Source organism: Elephas maximus, chromosome 16, assembly GCF_024166365.1.
Source record: "Elephas maximus indicus isolate mEleMax1 chromosome 16, mEleMax1 primary haplotype, whole genome shotgun sequence".
Classification (NCBI taxonomy): domain Eukaryota; kingdom Metazoa; phylum Chordata; class Mammalia; order Proboscidea; family Elephantidae; genus Elephas; species Elephas maximus.
The window spans coordinates 54,155,374-54,181,603 of NC_064834.1; the positions used below are offsets into that span (position 1 = coordinate 54,155,374).

The 26,230-nt window shown below is 50.2% G+C and overlaps 1 protein-coding gene across 2 annotated transcripts in view; it reads left to right on the plus strand.

The window, feature by feature from the left end:
• SUFU (SUFU negative regulator of hedgehog signaling) overlaps nt 1-26,230 on the plus strand; it is a 114,204-nt gene that overhangs the window by 84,356 nt on the left and 3,618 nt on the right. For both annotated transcript variants that reach the window (XM_049855010.1, XM_049855011.1), the window contains exons 9-11: nt 12,924-13,058; nt 14,958-15,096; nt 23,886-23,954. In XM_049855010.1, coding sequence (XP_049710967.1) covers nt 12,924-13,058; nt 14,958-15,096; nt 23,886-23,954 — 343 coding nt within the window. The remainder of the gene's footprint in view (nt 1-12,923; nt 13,059-14,957; nt 15,097-23,885; nt 23,955-26,230) is intronic.

Genomic DNA, 26,230 nt, shown 5'->3' on the forward strand with positions numbered 1-26,230 from the left:
CCTCCTCCTTTGCCAAGACCATTTTCACCGCCATTCAAGTCTCTCAGGCTCCAGCTCCCTATTACCTCGGAATCGATGATGGTGGACTTGGTTCAGATTGCAAGCACGATTGTAATATCTGTGCTGCCCACTCTGGGACCCGACCTCGTTTCAGATAAACCGCATGGATTGCAACTGAGAAAGCTGGCCCAAAATGTGCTGGCACAAGTGTTTGCTCCTCTCCCTGTGGGGAAGCAACCAGCGCGGGCCTTATTGTGTCTGCACGTCTGATTTTCCTTGAGTCAGGACATCTGGGCTGGAAAGTTCTGATGCATGGGTCTTCATGGGTCTGAATATGGTCTGAGGAAGCTACTGAGGTAGGCCAGAGGGTCAGAACAGCTGATTAAGACTGGCATTAGCAGCTGGGTTCGGCCCACTTGGGGGAGTCAGTCACTTGCTGTTTTCATACTTCAGTAGCAACTGACACTTTTTAAATAGTGCTTTTATACATATCTGAATTTAATTCATTCTCATAGCAACTTGGTAAAGTAGATAGTATTATTACCCCCTTTTATAGTTGAGGAAACTGAGGTACAAGAGGCTAATAAGTAACTTGTCCAAAGTTAGTTGGGTGGGAGGAGCTTAGGGCAGTCTATCAGCCATTAAAATGGGTGTGATCTTCCTTATCCCATTCACAAGGACCTTTGTGGAGGACACACAAGGGTGTGTCCATGAGTTAGTAGTAACCCTCATTGGTGGACCTCATCAAACAGGGAACTCTCCCATGATACCGAGGACAAAGCTAACGCCCTGTGTTAGAAGCTTACTGTGCTTATTTAACTCTAGGGAGGACACACCATAAGCCTCTGTGATTCTAAAACCCAGAAATAACAAACTGTGCCATAATTGGCTCATTTATACCAGAATTGCTTTTTGACACAAGGCCTTGCTTCATGTTCAGAAACAAAAACAACCCTATCTCTGGCCCCTCCACCACTATGTGACCAGAGATTTCTCTCTTTCTTTCTTGAAGCCTTATTTCCTGCTTCCCAGAAAGGCAGGCCCCTCCGGGTAACCTGCTACTCTCCCACTCACCCTTGCCAGCCCTCCTCCCACCGCCTTCCTGGAAGGAGAGCCCTTGGCCCTCTTTGGGGCTTCTTCCAGCGTTTCACAACCCTTGCATTCCAGCCGTGAAATTCCTATCTGGCTTTTCCCAAGATGATCAGTTGAGAAAAGCCTCCTTCGGCTTGCTGGCGCCTCCCTTCCCACTGCCTGCTTGGGTGAGTGTAGAAAGCCTGAGAAGCCACTCCTTCATGCCACAGAGGGCCGCCTCACTTAGAGACCGCTGCCTGGAGCCTGGGAAGAAAAAGTCATTGGGCATCCTCTGTCTGAGGCTGCCTAGTTAGGAATGGACTGTTACGCGCAGTCTGGCCTTAGCTCCCAGCCCCTCCACAGTGATTTGGGGACCATGCATGGGCAGACGTAGCACATGGGGGCGGGGGGGGGAGTTGCATTTCTATAAAGGGTTTCGGAGCCCTGGTGGCACAGTGATTAAAGTACTCAGCTACTAGGTTCCTAACCAAAAGGTCAGCTGCTCCATGGGAGAAAGATGGGGCAGTCTGATTTACAGCCTTGGAAACCTTATCCGCAGTTCTACTCTTTCCTGTAGGGTTGCTATGAATCGTATTCCACTGGATGGCAACAGGTTTGGTTTTTTGGGGGGAGGGGGTGGAATTATAAAGGGTTTCTCTGAGAGCTGGGGAGCCTGCGTCAGTATTCCAGGACCTCCCCTCCCTCTGCCAGTGACTCAGGTGAACCTTGAGGAAACCTCGAGGGAGTACCCTGGGCTGCAGACCCTTTGGGAGATGGGCAGGGGCTCATGCATGTGTGTACGAGTGCTGGAGGTGCCGGGCTCCTGGCTGGCAGAAGCACTTTGTAGTTGAAGGCACCTTTAAAAAGCGATCTAACCATCATTGCTGAGGTAAGTTTCTCTGTCTTCTGGAATCACACCAGCAGCTTTTAAGGTGTTTTTTTCTCTGCCTTAATTTCCTGGAGAATTGAGGTTTTATAGCAGGAATTCTCCTGTTCTGATATTCTCATCTGTGCCTTCCCCAACACACATGTACACATATATGTTTCTCCTCCTCCCCACTGCATACTCGTATGAGTGTATTTGCTTGCATCTGTTTGGCCTTCTGGAGGGCTGACTTGCTGCCTCTATTCCCAGCTTATAGCCTGGCTAGGGAGTCATCCTTTAGACAAGAGTTTTTCTCAGCCTGTGAGGTCCATGAAGATTAATTAGAAGAAGAAAATATCTGGTTTGCGTCTAACCTACCAGTGAATTTGAGTGAAGGAAGGTGAGTTTCCCTCTGGGAAAACAATTGGGCTGTTCTCAGCGCTCTCACGCCAGGCAGTCTTTGCTAACCCTGCTCTAGTAGTTCTGTGTCAGCACAGCAGCCAGCCTGGAGCTCGTGTCTGTCACGTTGGCTTCCGTCACAACTCCCACGCTGGCGAAGGGCAGTTGTTTTCACCGGAGAGAAGAACCAGAGAGAAACAGTCCCCCTCTCAGGCCCCAGCCAGGCCCTACAGGCCTGGAAGGAAGGAAGGGCCCCAGCCTCTCAGCTCCCTGCTTCCTGAACTGACATTCTCCTTTTTGCTGTGATCCATATTTGTCATGCTAAGTGCCTTTCTCAGAAACACACATTTGAAAGTGAAGAACCAGCGGCTGGTGCAAAGTGTCTCTCTGTGCGTTTCCCATACGTACACATTTGAAGGCAGAACAAAGGCAGATCCACAGCAAATTTGACATGGGTAAATATCTGTTTTAACCCCATTCTCTGCTCCACTTCCCCAAAGAGATTGAGCCACGGCCAGGGTTAGGACCCCAACTTCAGAGTTCGTGACTGGCATGTTGCATTATCGGTCCAAGCACTGCATCCCCCTCCCTCCAATTGCACAATCAGGAGTATTTTTGTCTTCCATCCTTGATCCTCAGTGTCACCCAACACTTGAGCAGTGAGTCACTTCTCCAGGGACAGGAAAAGGAAGGCTCAAAGGTGAGAGCTGGAGAGGGGAAATGATTCAGTGTCTCAGAAAAGGGAAAGATGAGGCTCTGGCTAGAGCAGATTGTCAGAGGGCACCGCCTGTGAACAGAGGTACCTGGTGCCCAGAGGACTTAGTTGATCAGGGACTCACCTAACCACAATTCAGGTTTTACTTGCCCTGTCTTCTTCAGCCATACTGTCCCACCCTCCCATTATCACAATCCATCCTTGGGATGTTCACAATAGAAGTATTGCATTTTATCATTTGGTTATTGATGTTCACCGGTAACCATTTGTGGCCTTTCACCCATGGAATTGTCTCTATCAGGAAATCTGTCAGAATGACCAGGTGATACAGTCTTGCCCAATGCCGGGGAACTTGATGATTCCAAGTGCCCAGTCCCCAGAAGATTCAGTCTGGTTCTGGGTAATTATCTGCTCTGTACCTAGTCCCACTTCTTGTGCATGTGTGTGTGTGCATGCATACATGCGTGTGTGTACACACACACATGCTTAACAGTAACTCTGAAGCTGTTCAACTGTGTTAAAAAAAAGAGAAAAGTAGCTAGGAGGTAGGTCATTTCAGAAAGGTGATTATCAGATGATTATTTACTCACTAGCTCCTTGCTTACATGGAAAATAAAAGGACAGACTTTAAAAGACCTTGCTATTTGTGGATTGTTACATGCTTCTATTTACTGAAGCGAACTGATCATTTAAATCTGTTCCCTAGCTGATCATCTCAAGAAGGATAATATTTCTTTATTCTCAAAAATACCTACCACCCAGGGGTATTTAAAACTTCTGTTTCAAGACAGTGGCTCCAAATGAGCTAACAAACCCTCTGTCACGCAATCACCCAGCAAACAGGAGAAGTTGTCCTCTGCCTAAATAACCACTCACACCCTGTCCCAATCCTACCCAGAAGGGGACCTGCAAATGGTTCTTTCTCTGGAGAGTTAAGCACTTCCATCATCAGAAAGCAGACAGAATAATCTTCCAGGCTGGAGGCAGAACCCAGAGATTGAGCTGGGCTCCTCCGGCCAGATCCAGTACACCTCTGAATAGTTGCCAGCGCTGATGCCCTGTCTCCTGCTCCTGGGTGTCCCCAAGGAGAAGACCCCAAGTTGTGTGGCCAGTGCAGATGTCATGACTGTCACAGGACTGGGATTATGGCTAAAGGGAAGTTTGGTGGTTGGCTCCTCTCCTTTCCATCTTACTGACATTGATAGACTATGACCAGTACCCTTAGGCTAAAATTGAAAGATTAAGACTTTTCCCTCAGAGACCAGGATGGAGAGGAAACATGGATAAAGCTCTGTCAGTCTGTAAAGCACAGGTAGGGTGGATAGGGATGTGCACTGTAAACTGTCAGGTGCTGTCAAGTTAGTTCTAACTCATGGCAAACCCTGTATGAGTCAGGGTGGATCTATGCTCCATAGGGTTCTTAATAGCTGATTTTTCAGAAGTAGATCGCCAGGCTTTTCTTCCAAGATGCCTCTGGGTAGACTCCAAGCTCCAACCTTCTGGTTAGCAACCAAGCGTGTTAACCAGTTGCACTACCCAGGGACTCCTACTATATCTATAAGGTACTGGAGCCCTGGTGGTGCAGAAATCAAAAATCTATCTTGACACTAGGAGAGGGCATTTTAGGATACATAAAAAAGCATCTTACCTATGCAGTGGGAAGTGTAAATATAGAACATGTTATATTGAGAGGTGGTAAAAAAAAGAAATAAATGGAAGATTTAGATCAATTCCTCAATTACTAAGAGACTGCTATTCGCATACCTCTAAGTCATCCCATAAGCCATCCCTCGGTGCTCCCAAAATAGGAAGAATCCTGGACTAGACAGATTTTCTTGGCTGAGCAGGCAGTATTTATTCAGCATGGCCCTTTGCTATGAGTTGCTATTGTCCCTATTTTACAAATGAGAAAATTGAGGCTTAAATAGGTTATATAAGTGTCAGAGCAGGGATTTGAACCTTGGGTTGTGTGACCCCAGACCTGGGCCCTTCCACCACTGTGCTCTACTTATAAGAAAAAAGACTAAAAGTAGAGAGGAGGTACCTGTCAATTCACAGGAAAAAAAAGAAAAAATGGAAAGAGCACCTTAGAAATCTACATATCAGTGCACAGAGTCAGGCTGATATTTTAGTCTGCTTGGAAACCCATGAGGGTGGCAGATCAGGGGAGCCCATTTGGGTGAGAGAAAGATACTAAAAAATAAAATTTGCCAGAGGATATACTCCCCCAAAGTGAGCGAGGAAGACATAAGGGTTATAGGAAACAGGATCCAACATGAGAAAGAGGCAAGGGTCACTCCCAGGGTGAAGGTGAAGAGTGACTCCATGATGACAGCTGCACAGGAAGAATGGAGGGCAGCCAGCCAGACTGGAGCAGGTTAAAAGGACCCTCTGGAGAAGATGTCTTCAAGAAGATAAAATCAACAAAACCCGATTGTCTTAGGCTGGGTTCTCTAGAGAAGCAAAACCAGTAATTGTATAAATATATAGAGAGAGAGAGATTTATATCAAGGAAGTGGCTCAGGCGATTGTAGAGGCTGGAACTTCCAAAGTCCATGGGTCAGGGTAGGGACCTCTCCTGATTCACATGGCTTCAGGGGCTGGCAAACCCAAGACCAGCACGTCAGACAGCAGGGCTCTGGCCCACAGGCTGCAAAGATTGGAGAATCCCAAGAATGGCAGGTAAGCTGCTAGTTCAAGTCTCAAGAACCGGAGGTCAGATGTATAGGAGCCAGCTGTCTAGAGCAAGCAAAAGCTCTCAAGCCTTGTCAAAAAGTCCACTTCTATTCAATACAGGCCACACTTCTAAGGAATCTCCTTTTCAACTGCTTGGCTACTTACACAGAGCCCATCATGGAGGTGATCATATCACATCAGATTTGATCATGAAAATGATCACGTCATCATTCAACTGCCAAACTACATCATACCTGCCAAACCACTGAGAATCATGGCCCAGCCAAGTTGACACACAGCCTTAATGATCACACTGATGCATTCGAGTATCTTGGGAACATCTGTAGACAATTGGTAGGTAGTTGGGAATTTAATTAGAAAATTAAGATAGTTATTAAATCCAAGGACAACAGAAAATTACACTTGAAAGGAAGAATGGTCTGGTATACTTGTCACAGTTTGAATTGTGTTCCCCAATATATGCGTCATGGCTAAGCCATGATTCCTAGTATTGTGTGGTTGTCCACCACTTTGTGATCTGATGTGATTATCTTGTGTTATAAATCCTAACCTCTATGATGTTAATGAGGCAGGATTAGGTTGTGTCTTGAGTCCATGTCTTTTGAGATATAAAAGAGACAAGCAAGTGGAGAAGATGGGGACCACATTACCACCAAGCAAGAAGAGCCAGGAGCACACACATCCTTTGGACCCAGGGTCCCTGCACTGAGAAGCCCCTAGATCAGGGGAAGATTGGTGATAAGGACCTTCCCCCAGAGCTGACAGAGAGAGAAAGACTTCCTCTGGAGCTGGTGCCCTGAATTTGGACTTCTAGCTTCCTAAACTGTGAGAGATTAAGTCTCTGTTCAAGCCATCCACTTGTGGTATTTCTGTTACAGCAGCACTAGATAACTAATACTACATGGCTTAGCTGTAAATATCACTGACATAGTCATAGTAATATAACACTTAATACTGATCCAAACAAACTTAGGATACAGTTATCTTGGGAAGATGGGGAGGTGGGAGGGTGGGGTGGAAGGGAGCTAAAAGCTCATCTTCCATAGTGGGAAGTCAGCAAGTAAAACCTGAAGCTGATATTAGAAACATTAAGGAAAATACCAAAAGAATTAGCTAAAAGGTGAGGGGAGTGGGCAGACTGCTGATTATTGTAATAAGCTTTATAGAACTATTTGTCTCTTGAAACTTAAAAAAAAAATTTTTTTTTAAGTCAGAGAAGTGGTATTGTAGGAGTTGTTACAGTTTGCCCTGCCAATTAAAAAAAAAAAAAAGATGATATATTCCAGGTAAAAATCACAGAATTGGCCCCAAGGCAAGCATTGGTCTCGAAGGGGAACTTCAACCTCCCTGGCATCAGGCTAAGAGCAGAAGGTGAGGAGTGAGTAACCGTCCTACAGGCCTTGCAGAAAGTATCTACCTCAGAGATAAAGGAAATGACGAGGGGAACTCTTGCCATGAACCTAATGCTGACCAGCAAGGAGGTTGATGAAGATCTTAAGAGAAATAAGTTTGGACAGGACAGAATTCAGAAAGAAAGAATCTGGGCTCTGTCAGAGCTGTGCATGGACAGTGGTCCCCAGAGGGGGTCTCCACAGCCTTTTAGGGAGTTTAGTTTAGTGTTAGATGGAAAGGGGGTTCTGTGGCTAAGGTTGGAAAATGATGGCTTACACAAAATGAAACCAGTTTTTTTTTTTTCTCTCTGTAGTCCTCTCCAGAGTCTTCAAAACGCCAACATTATGTGAATCTCTAATCTGAGATGCAGCATATTGGATTCCCTAACTCTTGCCACACCTGCTTATCTAGAAGATTCTCTAAAGTTAAAATTCCATCAAATACCCTTTGGGAATCGCTGTCCTACCTTCTAGGAAAGCAGTTCTTTTAAGAGTTCGGGTAAAAGACACATGTGTCTTCATGGCCTGAAACCCCAGAAGAGAAGACCACTCAAAAGGGAAGGCAGGTTTTTAAGGAGAGATACTGTGGTTTTGTTTTAGCTGGCATCAGGATGACCTGGATTTTTGTCTCAGCTCTTCATTTGCTCATTATGTGACCTTGAAATAGTTATTTAAGTCTCTGAGTTTCAGTTTCCTCATCTGTAAAATGGAAAAAAAAAAAATGCCTGTTTAGAGGGTTGTTATAAAATGGAAAGAAGCAAAAATACAAAGGGCGTAGCATAGGCCTTGGCACCAAGTCTGTGCTCAATTAAAGGTATCCCTTAATATTACTGTTATTGTGGATGGCCCCCTGAAAACAAAAAGGAGGCGTAATTACCCCCAGGGACCAATGTAAGTATCTGGAGAATCCACATGCAGATTTTTAAGAAAATTTTGAACAAAAGCTGCAAGGAGAACTGTGTTACACCACCACAGATGGTAAGAAACAGGGTCAAGAAAAGCTGAGACTCAGTATGAACTCAGTCTGGCAAAATAGTGCAATAGCCAGCAAAAAGGACTTTATTTTTTGTACTTCTGTTTGGAGCAAGAAGAAGAAGGAAACCATTTGTTTGGACAAACAGAGTGACGTTAATCAGGGGCAGAGGGAAAGCAGAAATTACTCAACTTCTGTTATGCTTCCATCTCATATGGAACGATCATCAGACTAAGAAGGATCAAACAGGTATTGATAAGAGGAACTGAAGCAATGATTTCAGGCCTCCTGCTCTGCATATATTGTGCCTCAGAATACCAGGTGAATTGGCCGATGAAATTCATGAAGCTGGTGTCAGTAATCTTTTGAGGAACTGGGGGAGAGGTGTTGGCCGACCAGAAGCACTCAAGTGTTTCAAGATGCAAAAAGCATCTTGCACTCTGTAGACTAGTGAGCCTGGTGTCACTCTGAGGGAAAATTCTAGACTAGATTATTCAGCAAGTAAACTGGGAACACTCTTTAAAAGAAACAGTGAGCCCTGAGAGTCAGCATGAATTCACAGAGTCAGGCATGCCAGACCGTCCTCGCAGCCTTTTTAGAAAGGATTAACTGCCTAGGAGGCAAAGGAATGCTGTAGACCTTCTGTAAGCGAGGTTTAGCAAGACATTTTGAGAATATCTTCTGACATCATTGTAGACAAGACAGAGAAATGTCCACAGAGCATCCAGGGGAGTGAGGCGCTTAGTGAGGAAATGGTTGGGTTGATTTATAATTTGTTGGATGAGCGTACCCAAAGAGTAGTGGTGTCAATCTGCCAGCCTGTCTGCCCAGCCCTATCCTGTTCACTGTTTAATCGAAGTCTGGGGTGAGAACATAGATGGTGAGTTTGTCAGTTTTGTCAGTGATGTGGAGGCAGGAGGTAATGCCAATACGATAGATGCCAGAGTCAGGTTTCAGAAACATCCAGACCGGCTGGCACACTAACTGGATAATGCAGAGTTCTGCTCTTAGCCCCAGATAATCAACAGGACAAAGACAAGATGGGGGAGAAGAGGTCTCAGAGCCCGTGGGAGAAAGCCTGAGGGAGATTTCATTGACAGAGTGCAGTATAGGTTGGCAGTGTGATGAGAGTACAAAGAATAGATAATCTGATGACAGTTTTAATAGAAATACAGTGTCCCAGTCATACCCTATGATCTGCACTGCCTAGACCACATACTGTGTTTACTTCCATACACACGACACTCCACTTCTGGACACTACACTGTAGCTTTGACAAGCTAGAGTGAATCCAAGGGAAAGTGACTTGGATGAAGGTTAGATTCCAGAGCCTTGTCTTAAGAATATACTTGAAATCTGGGACCCCAGATACCGGAAAAGAGAAACCATTGATGAGATACGAGAGCAGTCTCAGGAATTCAGAACACTGCTGTGGGAAGATGGATTGAACTACTTCTGGGCAACTTGAGGACCAGCAGGTGAGAACTGCAGGAGGGCAGGTTGTGCTCTGTAGAAGGAAGACCGTCCTGCCAGCACCTCCCTCAGAGGAACTGAGGCCTCGCAGGGTTTTGTTGACCTGTAGTCAGGCCTTCCCAGAGCAACAGCAGTTGACTGGGCCTGCAGTGACTGCTGAAAGAGTCAAAAGTCCTTCCAAGCACCATCTGAAGGCCCCCTCACCCAAGCTCAGGGTAAGGACCTTTGCTCAGCAGAGGGAACTTACCTAGCCAGAGGCAGTTGGACTCTGGGCCCAGGGTAAAGGCAAACAAGTCTCTGCTAAGCTATTGGTATTCTTGCAGAGAAGCGGATAGACTTCTAGAGCAGCCGGCTGACCTCAACCATTAATGCATTCATCAGCTGTGTTTTGAACCTTTACTACTTTCTAGGCACTGTCAGATGCCTCACATAGATCATCTTGTTTAGTCCCTATAATGACCTTATGAGGAGAGGATTGTTTCTAATCCCCACCATGAGGATACTGAAGCTTAGAAAAGCTAAGTCAACTTACCCAAGGTCACATAGGACTGGAACCCAACTCTCTCCTACCCCAGTACCCATGCTCTTAGCCATTCTGCCTCCTAAAGCAATCTTATCCTTCTTGCCCTGACCCCATGTCCTTAGCTGTCCCCAGCAGGTGCTCCTCCCTAGGAGCCCCTTTCCCTTCCAACCCCCAAAGCTCTGCCTTCTTCTCCACTGGGAACTCAGGGAGAAAACAACCCAGCTGAAAAATTAGGCCACGCTAGCGAGCACACTAATTTTTTTTACGGCTAAGATTAAGCTGACAACCATGCAAAACATTGCAAACCTGTGTCGGCTGCAGATTTAATACCTCGCCCAGCCCACACAAATAATTCATGCTTCTGCATCGATGTCCAGAAAAAACAAATCAGCAAAAAGCTGGGCTCCTGCGTGTGTGTGGAGCTGCCGCGTTTCCATTGAAGCAGCGTGCCGGAAATACCCAAGCTCCAGGACTGCAGATCTAGCAGTTTGCAATTTTTTTTTTTTTTTTTCTGTTAAAAGATTAAAGTATGGTTTCAAATGATTGAAGGTTGGTGGGAGGTGTAAATGTGGGCACTTGTCACATTAATTCTTCAGATGATTAAGTTCTTTTCCATTTCTTTAAAGCCGTTTGCAGTTGGGTTTGATGTCCTCGTTCTGGGTGAGTGTGTTGTAGCAGTTACCAAGGTGACTTTAGCTGACTTTCAACAATTTATTTTTCCCTCCAGCTTGAGACGTCTCTAGTCCTGTGTGCTGTTGATTCTTCTCTACCAGCTCTCCACCCCCACCCCCAGTGGCTATTCATCTCATTTTTGTCTATGCCAGAGAGGCTGGGATCCTCCAGCGGGCATCACGGGCTCAGAGGCTCGCCTGGGTGGGCCAGGCCTCAGCCCCTTTCGGAAGCTTGGTGGTGCACCATTGCAGCTCGGGAAAGTTACTGTGGGAGTCACTTCCCGGCTCTCCTACTTAAACCCACTCTGTGACCTTGGGCTTGCCACCTCACCTCTCTGAGCCTCACTTTCCTCATCTGTAAAAGAACCTACCTTGGGCACTTACTGTGGGGTTTCAGTGAGTCAATCTATGGACTTAGCTCCACAAGTATGCGCTGCTCTTATGTCATGAGTTCTGCTCCTGTGTGAGCCCCCTTGTCACACGCTGAGGACTTAGCCTTCAGGTGGTGCCTCTGCTGGATGTGGCGTTGCCCTCCCCAGAGCAGCAGTGGTGTAAGAGAGAGAGAGTTGGTCAGGAGTCCATGGCTCCCACCCTGGCCTGCCACAGACCATCTGTGGCCTTGTATGAGTTACTCTCTCTCTCTTTTGTCAAGTAAAGGGGTAGATTAAACAACCCCAGAATTTCTTTCCTGTCCTGAAATTCCATGAATCTCTTGGCATAATGTTCATCTTTACAGATCTTGTGAAAGGGTTTGTCAAAGGAGAAGCTATGGGAAAGGGTGGTTTCTGGATTAGCTCTGGGAAATCAAAGGAAGGGACTGCTTTGAGAATGAGCAGTCAAATCTGGGTGTGACCAGGGAAGACACCAGCTGGTGGGACTGGCCCGGTCGCCTCAGGAGCATTTATAAACCACTGCCCGACAGGGCCCTGTGCTGTCCAATGTCACCCTTCATCCTTTTGCTTGCTGACCTCACATCCTTCCCCTGGGGAGGTGCTTTGTCTGTCAGAGTGCTCATAGCCTCATAGTCCACCGGCCCCAGCACTCAGACCCGAGTGTGGGGGGAGGTTGGCTCCACTCCTCAGTGGCTGTCTGGCCTTGGGGCCCAAACATTCAAGGTGGCTCCTTGCCACTTGAATTATAAATTACTAGAGCTTCTCACCCAGTATGTTGATGGACACTTGGGGGATTGTTCTGAGACTCAGAAGCCCAAACCAGGATCCGGTCTTTTGAATGGGATCAGTGGGTAACCCTCATTACCAGCTGAGGCATATTTGAGAGGTTGTCAGTGGGAGCAGCTGAATTTGAAAGGCAAATCTTCTATTGCAAAGGAACCCATGGCCCAGCTGTGGGACAGGCTGTTGGTGGGAGCAGTGACAACTCCCAGTGGCCAAAGCCACAGTCAGGTACAGGGTTCCAGCAGGGCAGAAGCCCAGTTCTGCTGCCCAGCCAGACCCACTGGTCCTGACTCTTCAAGAGCACAGTCTCCAGTCCTCGGTGAGGATTGTGTTATTTCCTGGCTAGAGTCAGGGTGTGTATATCACTGCAGCTCCTGGTGGTTAGCAGGAGTGTGCATGCTCAGAACTTGCTTGATGTCACAGCCTTTTCAGGGTCAGCTGGAAGGAAGCATTTGGAGCCATGTCCTGCGGTGCTGTGTCACCCCAGCCTTGGAGAGCCAGGGGTCTGAGGTTCTAGGACAGTGGAAGAAGGGCTCCCAGAAGCTCCCATTCATTCTGCGGGGAAGAACAAGCCGCTGCAACAGAAGCTATAGTGTGTGGCCAAAGATGCCAGCCTTAGAACTAGACTTACCTGGAACCAAATCTCGGCTCCAGTCACTCACCATCTGTGCTACCTGGACAAGTGACTTAACCTCCCTGATCCCTAGTTCCTTATCTATAAAGTGGACATGATAATAATAGTACCCACCTCATGAGAGCATCGTGGGGAATAGCCAGTTAGTACAAAGTGCTGGGCATAGTGGCTGGCACGTGGCAAGCACAGAGTGAATGGTGACTGCTGTTAACTGTTATTGTTGTCATCAATCACCATTATTGTCATTATTAATCAGAAGCCCAGCCTGAGAGACTCTCATCCTGTTCCTCCCTATGGTTTTTATCTCCTGAACCTGCTCCTGTACTTGCCTCGCAGGAGCCGCAAAGATAGCCTGGAAAGCGACAGCTCCACAGCCATTATTCCCCATGAGCTGATCCGCACGCGGCAGCTTGAGAGTGTACATCTGAAGTTCAACCAGGAGTCAGGAGCCCTCATTCCTCTTTGCCTAAGGTAAGCTCCAACAGCCCTGCTACTCAGCTCAGCCCTGAAGTGCCCAGCTTGGCCTCCCCAAACGTCCTGCCCCCAGAATCACCCAGAGCCCTCAAGCAGGCACCGGACCTATGCATGCCATCTCCCCTGGGGAGGTGGCCCACATGTTTAGGCTGAGTCTAGGGCTGGGGGGAAGAGAGGACTCCTTGGGCAGCTCTGTCTTGAGCCTGTTTGGGAGCTTATGGACTCTCAGGCAGCCAGTAGCCCAAATGACACTGGGCCATGCAGTGTTCTCCCTGCCCACACCTCTGGCCAGCCTCAGTGTGAGAAGTTGGCCAGTAGTGGGGTCTAGTCAGCCCTGTGGATCATCCCTAGAGGGTGCTCTCTTCTCTGTATCTCCTGTTTGGCCTCCAGCAGTAGCAGCTACCAGTGGGCCCCTGATTGTGGTCAAGAAGCCTCACTAGTGTCTAGTCTAGGGCCTTGGTTGACAGACCTTCCTCATTTGCAAGCTTTTCAGAGTCTGAGAATCCACAGGGACGAGGTGCTGAAAAACTTCCCTTCATCCAGAGAATTGTCCCTCAGTCCTGCTCCCATTAGGGAAGGCTTGGTGACCGAGGAGTCTCAGATGCCCCCAGCCATCCCACAGGCCCAGAGTTGTTGGGGGTTATCAGGACAGGGCTTCTGATGGGTGAGGCTCTGTTTTCTCCTGCTTGCTGCTTTTCCCATGCAAAACACTCAGTTTTCCAAACTCAGTGGCCAGCCCAGCAAACTCCTTGAGGGACCAGAAAGCTAGATGTGTCCCTTCGGCTCCTAACAACAGTGCCAGAAACCCAGCCCTGTGGCCAGACTTCAGACTTCAGCTCTCTGCTCCTGGGATACTGCACTGCAGCCGGCTTCCTCCACGGCTTCCTTCAGAGTTCCACCCTCCCTTTTATATTACAGGAGACAACAAAAATAACTGAGCCTGGGGAACAGTGACAGGGAAGAAGGGGGGTTACACTGGTTTGAACTATCCCCACTGTCCCCAGAGCCTGGGAAAGGAGGTTGGATTGTATCCAGCCTTGGCCAGCCACCCTGAGTAGCAAGGTGAAGATAGCAAATGGTCAGAATGGATAAGAGCTGGCAGGGCCAGACACTAGGACCCCGGCCATTTCTTCCCAAGTTATTTCTCTGGCCCAGCTTAGGACCTTTCGGCTGGTGAAGGGTTAATCTGAGGCAGTCTGAGAAAGCAAAGAGCAGGTTTTGCTTCCTTTGCTGATTGGCATCTCTGCCCCACTGGATGCTCCTGCCTGCCCTTCACCCAGGTGTATTTCCAGACTGGGGATTAACAGTAACTTCTTATGGCTTCTTCAGAGTGACCCCGCTTAACTTCTGCATTTTTTTTTTACTATATTTGTGGCCTTGGGGTTAACCATTTAGATCTTGTAGGAAAGCCCAGGACCAAGAAGATTCTGCCCAGGACACAGGGGTTGTGCTGTAGAAGGCACTGTGCCATCATCTCGGGGGCTCAGGAAATTTATTTAGGTACTACCCTATCCCCCACACCCCCAAACAAAGGAGTGTCCATGCCACTTAGCTCTGGTCATGACCTCGGGCCGCAGTTTCCTCACCAGTACACGAGGGAGCTGGGCTCCACTACCTCTGCCATCCTTTTGAAGTCTGGTCCAGTGTTGTCTCTGCTACCTTTGACACTTTGGAAGAATGACATTTAAGAATTTATGAGAGAGGCTTCTCTTTGAAGGTGTTGAAATAAACCTCTTTGGTTGGAGTTGGAGCCCACTGTTAGTGGGCAGGTGGGTAGTCAGGAGGCACCCTGTCCCAGGGAGCATAGCCCCATGGTCCCAGAGCCATGGCCAGACCTCCTGCTCTGGGGCTGTGTTCAGGCCCAGCTCCTCACTGTCTTCATGTTCCCACCCCCAGGGGCAGACTCCTGCATGGACGGCACTTTACATATAAAAGTATCACAGGTGACATGGCCATCACGTTTGTCTCCACGGGAGTGGAAGGCGCCTTTGCCACGGAGGAGCATCCTTATGCAGCTCATGGACCCTGGTTACAAGTGAGAAGTCTCTTTTTCTTCTCCCTACCTTCTTTCCATGGGCTCTTCCCTTGCCCAGCCCCTGCTTCTCCTCCCATGACAGCCCTTGGTAGTTCCCCTTCCTGAGGGCTTGGCTACGAGATGCCTCTTGAACCAAGGACCTGAGGGCTGTGTGTGGATGTGGAGAACGGGTGCTGCTGCCTATTCCATCAGCTCCAGGAGCATTTTTTTGGCTTCTCCCCCATCACCTGAGATACCAGTGATATCTCTCCGGATCCATTGGGAGTTCTGGTCCCTGTGGAAATCCCAGTTTGACAGTTGTAGGGCTTCTGCACCCTGGGTAAATCAAGGCACAGGAAACTGGGGGTAAAGGAGAATATGTGAAGCCACTCTTAGTGGGTGTGTGGTCGTACTGCCAGAATTCATAGAAAGCAAGCCCGTATGCCTAAGCCTGGGGCTGGGATGGGCAGGCCTCAGCAGCCAGACCTGCCTCACCCCACCCGCCATACCTATGGCTCCCCTGCTGCTCCCAAGGGAAACCTGGCTTGTCTGAACAGAAACCCGCTGGCTTGTCCAGAACACTGTGTCCCTCCTTTCTCGGCTGGCTGGGGCACAGCTTCAGAGCAACTGCCAAGCAGAGTGCTGGGGCCTGAGAGCCACAGGCGTCCTTCCAGTCCCCACCCTTTCCCAGGTCTCTAACGGGACCTTGCTCTGGTCCACCACATTCCCAGGTGCTTTGGAAAACCAGCAACCAACATCCCGTTTTGCTTTCTGTTTGTTGGGGGTAGGGGAAAGAACACTTCACCTTACCTCTCTTAGGAGCATCAAGAAAGAGAACCTGGCCCTAATCCAAAAAGTGGCCATGCCTTGTTTGTGGTCATTTTTGTTTTGTTTCTTTTGTGTATGTGTTGGGGGGGGTGAGTTACAGTAGAGGGGAAGGGGAATTTTGCCAGTTTGGTGGGTTTAACTTGGTCTGAGGGGGTCTGTGAAGCATATATACTCAGTGTGGACTTGCTTTTTGTCTGTGTGTCCGTTTGCAGCAGAATTTCTCCTCCTTCAGGCCGGCTCCCCACCCCCACCCACCACCAAAATACTAACCCTTAATTAAAACAAACAGCAAAGAAAAAATACCAACCACACTCCCCAGACTAAGCCGAAGTAGAAATGGAAGCTAGTGCTTTAGGGATATTGTGTTCCATAAATTATCTTGCCTTTTTCCACTGTTGTTATTACATTGTTTCATAACAAAATTACTTTGAACCATAAAGTTATAAATACATTTTAAAAGTCCCACTTGGTAACATTAGATTTCTGTCCATGTGGTGTTGGTAGTTACTGTAGCAAAAGCTCTGAAGTGTAACATTTGAAATTAGCCCAGCACAACTGGAAGGAACCTCCCCCGGCCCACAGCCATGTACCAGGCTGCCACTGTAGTCTCTGTGGAGACAGGGAGGGAGCAGGCCTCTCTCCTGGCAGAGCAGTAGGGAGGTGGGACATGGGGACTGGGCAGGTGACCCCAACCCCGGCCAGTGCCAGTCCACAGGGCATTGTTCCCAGTAGATGACAGCCTACGGATAGCTGACAGGTCACCACAGAAGGATCCTCAGCATTTATGTGTATTGAAGGTTCAAGCACATTTTCTTGGGAAAGAAGGGACGGGGGTCTTCCCAAACTCACGAAGAAATTCTGCCTAATTATGTTTCACATTCTCAACTCGGGACCTGCCCTCGGAGTTCTGTAATCCTCCTCAGCTCTCTTCCTTCCCCAGTAGCAGGGAAGGCAGAAAAATTTAGGCTGGGAACGTCATCCTGCCCTGGGGAGGGATGAGCAACGTCTTCAGTTAACACAGGCCTTGCCCCTCAGATCCCCCAAAGCCTCCTGGACCTGACACCAAGCTGAAGGAAGAAGGGGGAGCCCCTTATTCCCCCTTGGCAGCCCCTCAGTGAGCTTGAGCACTCAGCACCCGCTGACTCCCCAGCACATGGTCCCCTCCCGTGGGCTGTTGCCTGGGGAACCAGGGAGCGGTGGGAACGAGCTGCTGGCCTCTGCATGTTTCAATAAAGTTGCTGTGCTGGGAGCTGCTTAATCAAAGGCCTGTGTTATGGGCTCATTAGTGTGGTCCACCACGGGGGCCAGCTTGAAGGGGAGCTCCCAGGAAGGCTGGCTCAGGCCCCATTCCCCAAGCATGCACCCTCGCTCGCCGAGGGGTTTCTCAGGCTCTTCCTGAGGAGGCCTGGGAAACCCTCCGACCCTGCACCAGCCAGGTTCTCAGCTGCTGAGCCAAACCCACACCAACCCTCCTCCCCTCTAAGGCAGTCAGCATTTTCTGCTTCTGACTGCCAGCCCGCCTTCCCTGTCAGGGTCTTGCCACTGTGGTCACAGGCAGCTCCCTAGCTTGTGGGAACCTGGGCTTGTGATTACTTGTGGGCCTTTAGGTCTCTCTGTGGGGCTGGCTGTCTCCCCAGAAGTCTGCAGGACCTCCTGGAGGCCTGAGGTTAACAGAATCATCAGTGCAGACTTCTCTACTGGGCCAAGAAGGTCCCTCAGGCCCCTCAGCAGAGATTCCAGCATAGAGAGGCCTGGCCTCACCCCTTGCAGGTCAGTCTTGCTCTCCCTCCCAGGATTCAGGATATCTCCATGTTCCTAAGCCTTTTGGAAGGAGCTGAATGCAGCAGACCTGGAATGTGAGGAGACCCAGACTTCTGTTCTCTTGGCTGCTGCTTGAACCCTCCCTGTTGGTCCCTGCTGAATCGGGAGGGGCCAGGATGACTTTCTTGCATCAGCCTTCCACAGCCGTAGAAACCCTCACTCCCAGCCTTGGCACCTTGTTCTGGCTACTAGCCCAGGCCAGCTATCTCTTGGGGAAAGGCACAGCGAAGACACCATGCATGAGGGAAGCGTGACAAAGGAGAGGCTGAGAGGAAAAGGCAGCAGGTTAGGGAACCTGGGCCCCTTCCTGGAGCTTGTGGACTGGCCCCAGACAGGCCTCCACACCCATCTACTCCTGGGTCTGCACCTGCACTCTGCACCCCCACCCTGCCCCGCAGCCCCCAGTCTCCAGACCCGGGAAAGTCAAGGCCACAGCACACAGAAAAGCAGCAACAGCTGCAGTGCCAGGTTGGGCGTAGTGGACACTCCCTGCTTTATGGAGGAGGTGGAGAGGCAGGAGTCCAGTCCCTGTTCCACAGGCTTTTCAGTTTCCAGACGTTGACACCTTGACTCCACTGCCCTACCATATGCTGTTTTCATCCTCTTTGAGATTATAAACCCTCTCAGCCAACTCCAGAACTTTGCAAGAGAGCCTTCAGACCCTGGGTGAGAGGCCTGCCAAGGTCCTCTCTTGTACCACCCTCCCCCAGCATTCCCTCACCCCAGTGGCTTCAACAAGCCTCTCCCTTGAGTCTGTCAACACTGTCCTTCGAGCGGGAGCCGGGCCCAGAGCTGAGGCGATCATCCGTCCCCAGCCAGGGCTGATCTGAAGAGGGAGAGGTCTCCGCCCCAGAGGTCACATAGGGGTCACATAACCAAATATGAGATTTTTTTAAAGCCCTGCGTTGCTTTTTCAGTTGCCTGGTGTCTGACAGCTCACCCAGGTGGCGCCCCCATTCCCAGCCATTCCCTACCAGCCCTGATGGGAGGCCCTTCTTGGGAGAAGATGCCCAACAGCTGTTCCTCGTGGGCCCTGCTCCTCCAGGCCAGACTCTGAAAAGTGCTGCTGGGCTCTCCCAGCCTGGCTGCTGACTCACCACTCTCCTCTGGACAAGGCCCCCGCCTTCCCCATCCACCCAGTTGGATGGCGTGTGGAAGATGACTTGGGAATTCCTGGCCCAGGCCCTGAGCAGCTCCCTTTGGTGCCTCTACTGTTTCTCCTTCCACTGGTAAACCTGGCTACAACCTGGCAACTTTTGCTTGAGTAGTCCTGGGAGTACTGCCATTAAGGCTTAAACCTCAGCAATGTGCAGGGGGAAGTACAATCCCCTCCCTTTTAGGAGAGGACTATGATGCCCCACTGTGTTCTCACCAGCCAACAGCCAGAGCAAAAGGAGTCTGAGCCTACTTCTGGTCACCAAAGCCAACTTCCCACCACCCACCCAGAGCAGGAAGTGAGTGAGGTCTCACTTTGCAACCGATGCAGCCTGGTACCTGCACACAGCCTCTGCCCAGGCTGTCTTCTGGCTTTTGTCTGGCATGATGGGGGGAAGGGATCCAGACTGGACTGCTTCCTCATCCCTGCCTCCTCAACTGCCATCATGAGTGCCAGAGCAGCTCCTTGGCAGGCCCCACCACTGTAAACAACACATTTCCTTCCCCGAGAGAAGGAAAGGGAGGGAAAAAGAAAGCCAAACTTGTTGGGAAGCAAGAACAACGTGTCAACACGAAGAGCAAACAAGGTCCTGGACAAAGTGTGGATTGTTGTAGCAAGGGAAAGGAGTGGGCATTGTCACCCGCTGTTTGCAGACTCAGAACTATCATTGACCACAGACCTTTCAATCGGCGTCAGATCTGCAGCTGCTGGGCTCCTGCGTGCAGCTCAGCCGGGCCTGCCCAGGGCAGGCTCTAATGAAAGATCACTTTTCTGGTTCCTTTCTGGAACTTGCTGGGGCCTGGGCAATGACAATCCTCCCTCACCACCAACTGACCAGGTGTGAGCCCACTGGAGTAAGCTGCTGGCCTAGATTCCCTGGCCAAAAGGTGTGGGGGCTCCCGGCTTCCATTCCACAGCTCACCCAGTTAGATGGTGATGGAGCTACAGCTACCAGCTCACCTTGTTGGTTATGCCGGTGCCCAGACCCGCCCAAGATATTCTGATTCAGGAGGTCTGAATGGGGCCTTATATGCCATCCAGTGGATTCCGACTCAGCGACCCATAGGGTTCCTAGGCTGTAATCTTTGCAGAAACATGTCACCATGAGCGCCCCACCCCCACCCCCCAGCCTAGCATCTCCATATTTTAAAAAGCTTCCCAGGGGTTTGAGGAATTGTCCTCTCTCACTAAAGGATCTCCCCACTCCAAGGGCTGTTTGTGCACATTAAGTGGGATAACAAAATAAGATTTTATGCCTGGCTGTTGGTGAGTGCTTCTATCAGTGAGTGCTGCTGTTATTTTCATTATCATTATTATTGTTTCTACTGTTCGGAGCTCAAGTAACTCATGCCTTATGTATGCAACCCTACAGGCCTGGAAATTTGCCTCATTGTCCTCACGGGCAAACGATCTTGAAGCGTGGCCTTCCTTCCTTTCCAGTTGGCCAGCGTGGTTTTTGAGCGGCTGCATTTCTGTGAGTCTCAGGGCTACAGCCCTGCAGAGACCCTCTTGAGCTGAGCAGGTGGTCAGGAGGCCTGTGGCTGGTCGGGATTGGTATGTTGGTTTCCAGAGCAGTGATAGCAGTCAGAGTCACCTTCACCTCCCCCACTGAGAAGAGAGAGGTGTCAGCCCTGAGGATATAGACTTCTGGAATGGAGTACCTTCCCCAGACAGGAAAAGAGCATCCCCCACCACCACACAGCCAGATGACTGTTCTTCCTAAATCCAGGAGATTTCTCTCCTCTCAGCTTCTCCTTACCTGCGAAGTGGTGAGGATAGTTACCTCCCTTGCAGGAGTGCCAGGAGGATTCAGTGAAATGATGTAGGTCAAGCACTTAGCACAGTGCCTGGCACATGGGGGAGTCACTGCTCCTGCTGTCAGAGTTGCTGTCATTACTGTAACCGTTCTCATTATCTGTGACAGAGCCAGGTAGCCCCGTGGGGACCCAGTGAGTTCCAAGACCTCCAAGCCCAAGAACTGCACAGGCGGTTCCCACAGATGCATCACAACAGTGAGCCTGTCCCTCGGGAGAGCACCCAGGAGCTGTTCCATCATAGCTGTCTATCTCAGTGTCCTGTTGATAAGATCTGTTAACATGCTCAGCTCCAGGTCTCAAGTACACAAAGAACAGGGCCTGTTTGTTCAATCCAAGCTTCTAAGGTTTAGCTCCCAAAGGAAATTAAATTAGGTGCCTGGAGCTATGACAGTCTGTCATGTTTCTTTGTAGGGAATGTCATTCTTAATATCATGCAGGCCTCATGTATAATTTTTCCCCTTTAATCCTTTTTTAAAATAATGTCGTTTCCAGCAGGAACCAGCAAGTCACCAAAAGTGAAAATTGAGGAGGCAAAGAGGTGTAAAAAGTAGGAGCAACTGGGGTTTGTCCCCATTTTGGGCCTTGCCATTCATTCCCTCCCGATTGAGTACAAAATAAGTCCGCACACAGATAGTAGGGCTGGCTGCTCTACTAAAAGCTCTCCCAGCACCAATTCCAGACCTTTGTCAGGGGGTCTGGTGTAGGGCTGAACTCTTGTCTTTAGAGTCTCACTGAGTGGCCATAGTCCCTGTAAGCCCTACCCCTTCTGTCTGCCTCCCCTTTCCCCCTAGCACTAGTTACAGTCCCAGACCTATTTACCTCTCTGGCAGAAAGTTTCTCCCTCCAAATTATTTGTGGGTTCAAATCCGCCCAGCCTGCCCCGGCTGGAGCCATTGTAATGTAATTGGGTTTTAGGTATGCTTGTGTTTGTGCTAGCATTTGTAGAGATGGCAACAAGCCCCGGAAATGCCAAAAATATGAATGTGACTTTTGTGCTACTCATGCAGACTGGTGATAACTGGAAACTCTGGACTTTTGGGGGAAAAAACCCTGGGATGAGAGAGCCAGGGGAGCAGGGCTGTGGGAGGGGTCGAGGTATGATTGGAGGAATGGGCCAGCCCCAGTTTGGAGAACTTGGGTGGGCCCTTCCCTGGGCAGACTTTGCCTCTCTCCCTTTGTCTCTAAGCTTTGCTCATTCTCGCTTTGTCTCTGGCCTCACTCAAGATCTGTGCTCCTGAAACAAACTTTGAGGAGGAGATGTGGACCAGTGTTCAGAGCTGGTTTTATTCCTGACTGTGGGCTCAGAGCCTGGCAAAGTGAGGTTTTTTGGGTCCCTGTCAAACAAGGGAGCAGGATGCTTGTCCCTGTGAGGAATGGGCTACCTTCATACCTGTGTCCCCAGTGCTCCATCCAGGGTCAGGCCTAGCAGAGGCACCCAGGGAATGCTTATGAAATTGAATGGATTAATGGGCAGATGAGTGGAAGGATGAATAAGTAAATGTCCTGGGGTAAGAGTCCAGGATTCGAATGCAGCTCTTCAGGTCCTAACTTTGGAATCTAGACAGGATTAAAATGTAGTCTTGTCTCAGTCACTCACGAGCGGGGTGACACTGGCAAGTTGCATAACCTCTCTGTGCCTCGGTTCCTCATCTGTAAGGAGACTGAAGGAGATAAGACATAGGAGCAGTTAGCACAGCCTTGTGTGGTGGTGGTTTTTCTACTCACTTGGGTGTAGTTTTTTCATTCCTTGTTCCTACTCCCCATCCCATCTACCTTCTTCTTCTGGAGTCCTCCATCCCATGAGGTCCCTGGTAACCCTGCTTGCTTACCCTCCTTTCTCTGCCAGTCAGCTTATCTCCCAAGCTGACTCTATTCTAAATGCTGAAGCTTCTGTTTCCAGGGCAGCTTATCAGAGTGGACACCTTCCAAAGGAAACCTGCTGGGTATTTTCTTAAGTTCTTGATTCTCATCCTTCTCATAGGGAGGGTTTCCTGCCAGGAGCCCCTGGCCCTCCCCCTTAAGGCTGTCCTCTGTGCCCCACCCAGGCTGCTCAGGGTTTGCTGGAGGAAACAAGGCAGAGGCAGGTGGAGCCACAGCCAGGGCCAGCCAGGGCGGGGCAGTGCAAACAGGTCTGATGCAGAGGCCCCATGGACTAGCACAGGGAGGATGGGGTGAAGGAAGGGTCAGATTTGAAAGAGGAGCGACCTCCTCAGCCAGGGCCCAGTGTAGTGCAGGCACAGAGCGAGCTTAGCCTGCCTCTGCAGAGCCAGCCTGGCAAGAGGGCAGGGTTAGAGAAAACAGTTGAGGAAGTCCTGATTTAGAGGGTCTATCCTGTTGGCTGTGAAAACTTCTTCAGGGAGCGGGGGTGGTAGTTGTACCAACCAAATAACGGGGCCAGACTGCCTTACACATCACATTCGAGGCTGTTGGACGAGAGCAGCAAAGTAGAAGAGCTGGGAGGTGAATAGAGAAGAGGGACATGAAGGAAGTCCTGAAGAACTCAGCGGCTAAATGGGGCCACTGGGGCACGACTTGGAGGCTTTAGCCTGAGAGAATGCGGATATGGGTGGATGGAAATGGGAGTGGAGAGGCCCTTTCCTATCTGTAAAATGAGGGAGGTTGGTCCACAGTCTCCAGATTCTCTAGCCCAGACATTCTTGGATGTACCTTTTGGGACATTTCCAGCTTCCAGACAGGACTTGTATTCCAAATCCAGATAGATCCCTTTTGTCCTACTAAGTGGTGCAGGGGGGACATGTGAGCCTATTGGGCAAGGAGGTTGTTGGCAACAGCTCTTCTGTGCCCCTCGTCTTTTCTGTTTCCCCTCTTCTGTGCTGCAACATGCAGGAGTTCAAACACCTAAATAAGCTTCAGGTTTTTTTCCTCCCCTTCTTTTCATTTCTGTCTCCCTTCTAGGACCAGCACTACCGAGCCTCCAGGTCTCTTCACCTCCCTTCCCCTTTGTCCTCTTTCCTCTGCCCCAGCCTGTCTGATATTGCAGGCTGGTGGTGGTGGGAGGTCTTGGGGGGTGGGGAGAGGAATCCAACACTTGCCTCTGCCCCTAGAAGGATCACCACCAGGGGCTCATGCCTCCTCCATTACCAAAAGAAAGGGCCATAGCTTGGCAGTTGGCAAAAAGAGACCATATATTAAAAAAAATAAAAGCCTGCTTTGTGTCTCCTTCCCAGATTCTGTTGACTGAAGAGTTTGTAGAGAAAATGTTGGAGGACTTAGAAGATTTGACTTCTCCAGAGGAAGTAAGCCTGTTTGATTTTCTCTGACAGTAGGCTCCAGTCCCCAGGAGCATGTGCGTGTCTGTGTGTGTCTGTGTGTGTGTGTACGTGTGTCTGCATCTTCGGGCACCTCTCTGACACATGGGGCTAGGCTGGGGAGGAGACCCCAGAGACATTAAACGGCTTCATTTCTTTTCTGTTTCCCTGAAACACCGCCACCCCCAGCCCTTGTAAGGACACTCAGCAAATTGTCAGAATTGCCAACTCCTGAGAACCTCATTGAAGAGGCAGCCAGGGCCTTCAGGCTAGTATGAGTTCTCCCCCAGCCCCTGCTGTTCCCTGGCAGGTTCTGAACAGAAAGCCCATGTCTGCTGCCAGAGAACATTCCACTGGGAAGTTCTGGTGGGCAGCGAGGGACTCCTGCTCTCGCCTCTGGCCACCCAGGAGTCACTCTCCCTTCTTCCCTTCCCAGCTGTCAACTCTCCCCTCTTAGTCAGCCTCTTCCAGCCCTAAGTCAGAGCCAGAGGAGCTGGCAGGCCAGGTGGGGCTTGTGCCTTCCCCTGGCTGCCTCTCTGGGGTACAGGAACAGAGCCCATAATCCCCTTTGTTTTTCTTCCTTGTTCCCGGCATCCTTATTTGCACGGACTTACCTCATTCTGGAAAGTCCCTTCCCCTCCCCCTGCATGCTGCTAATCAGTACCCCAGTGGGATCTGTGCCTTTGTGGCCTCAGTGCCCCGTGGGTTAGTGGAACATTAGCAAGCTGTCCCTGCCTGTGGAGAGCCCCAACCAGTGGCAGAGATAGACCCTTCCCTTGCCCTTTTGCCAGGAGCTGCTTGAAGGAGCGCTCCTTCACCTCCCAGGACCCAGGCAGGGACTCGGTTTGAGTCAGGGCTGGAGCTCTCAGCTGCCTGGCTCCCAGGACCCGGAGGCCTCTGCTGTTACAAAAGGCTAAGGAGTGGGCACAGGGTGGGGCTGTCCTGGCCTGGTCTCCAGGTGAACAGGAACTCCTCAGAGCCTGAGGCCGGCCCTGATAGGATAGTGTCTTCTCTGTCCTGTGGGATGCAGCTTGATAAATTTGTTCATTCATACATTCAACAGTCACTGAGCACCCAGTCTGTGCTGGCCCTTGTGCCAGCCACTCAACCCCCACAAGGCAGCAGCCCCTGAGGCTCAGTTCCCCATTCAGCCAGACCAGAGCCAGCTGCCCAGAAGCGCTTCCGGAGAGGCCTTGTCGCACTGGGATGGCCCTGTGCCAGACTGCTGCTTTGAGCTTGGGTGTTGAGGGGGTAGGAGGGGGACAGTCAGGCAGGAGGGACAGGAGCCAGGGGAAGCTTAGGAAAGTAGGTCACTAAAAATGACTTTTTTTCTCCTGTCCAGAGGCTGTCCCCACACCCTGCCACACTCTCTACTTTGGTTCTGGCATAGCCAGTCCCCCAGCAGAGGGAGGGAGAGAGGGAGCCAGCTAGGAAGTATCAGGCCTGTCTACTTCCAGCCCCAGTACCAGCAAGCTGAGAGCACTGGTCTTCTCTTCCCTCCACCCTGGCCTTGATTAACTTGCTTAGTCCTGGGTCAGTGGGATTCAAAAAAAGACAAACCCTGTCTCCAAACTCCAGCATCACTCCGAGTCAGTGAGCATCTATTGAGTACCAGCTGTGTGCCAGACCGCATGCAAGGTTCTGGAATAGAGGGAAGAAGATAGGTCAGCCTCTCCCCAGTACCCCTACCAGCAGCTCCCAGGCCAATGAGAACAACAAAGCTGTAAGCAAATCAGTGACTCCTGGGTGGGGCAGGAAGACCTTGGGCTCTTCCTGGCCACTACTGGGACCACTCTCAAGGCATGCCCTGGGAAGCAGCTGAGAATGAACAGAAGGGAGCAGAGTGGGAATCCGCTCCTCCTGAAGATGCTCCAGGCCCAAGAAATCACTTCAAGCCGCATTCCTCCTGCTCCTCTGCTCCCATGGAGGCTGCAGCATGGGGCTGACTTTGGGGCCCAGCCAGGACATCATTCCGTTTGGACCCTTTGGCAAAGGCTACAGAGGGCAGGTTCCAGGATCCTTCCCGCACCAGCCTCAGAAAGAGAGGCCATGGCAGGGACAGGACCACAGAGTCCCAGACCTCAAGCCACTTCCCTGTAGCCTCTGCACCCTCCCCCTCCTCTCCTCTCCATCCTCCAGCCCCAGGGCCCCAGGGATCAGATTCCTTACATGCTTGTGGCTGGAGGCAGAACCAAGGAAGTGAGCAGGAGGGAGGTCAGCATAGTCAAGAGAGAGTTAGAAAACATGCCTCCTCTGACCCTGGT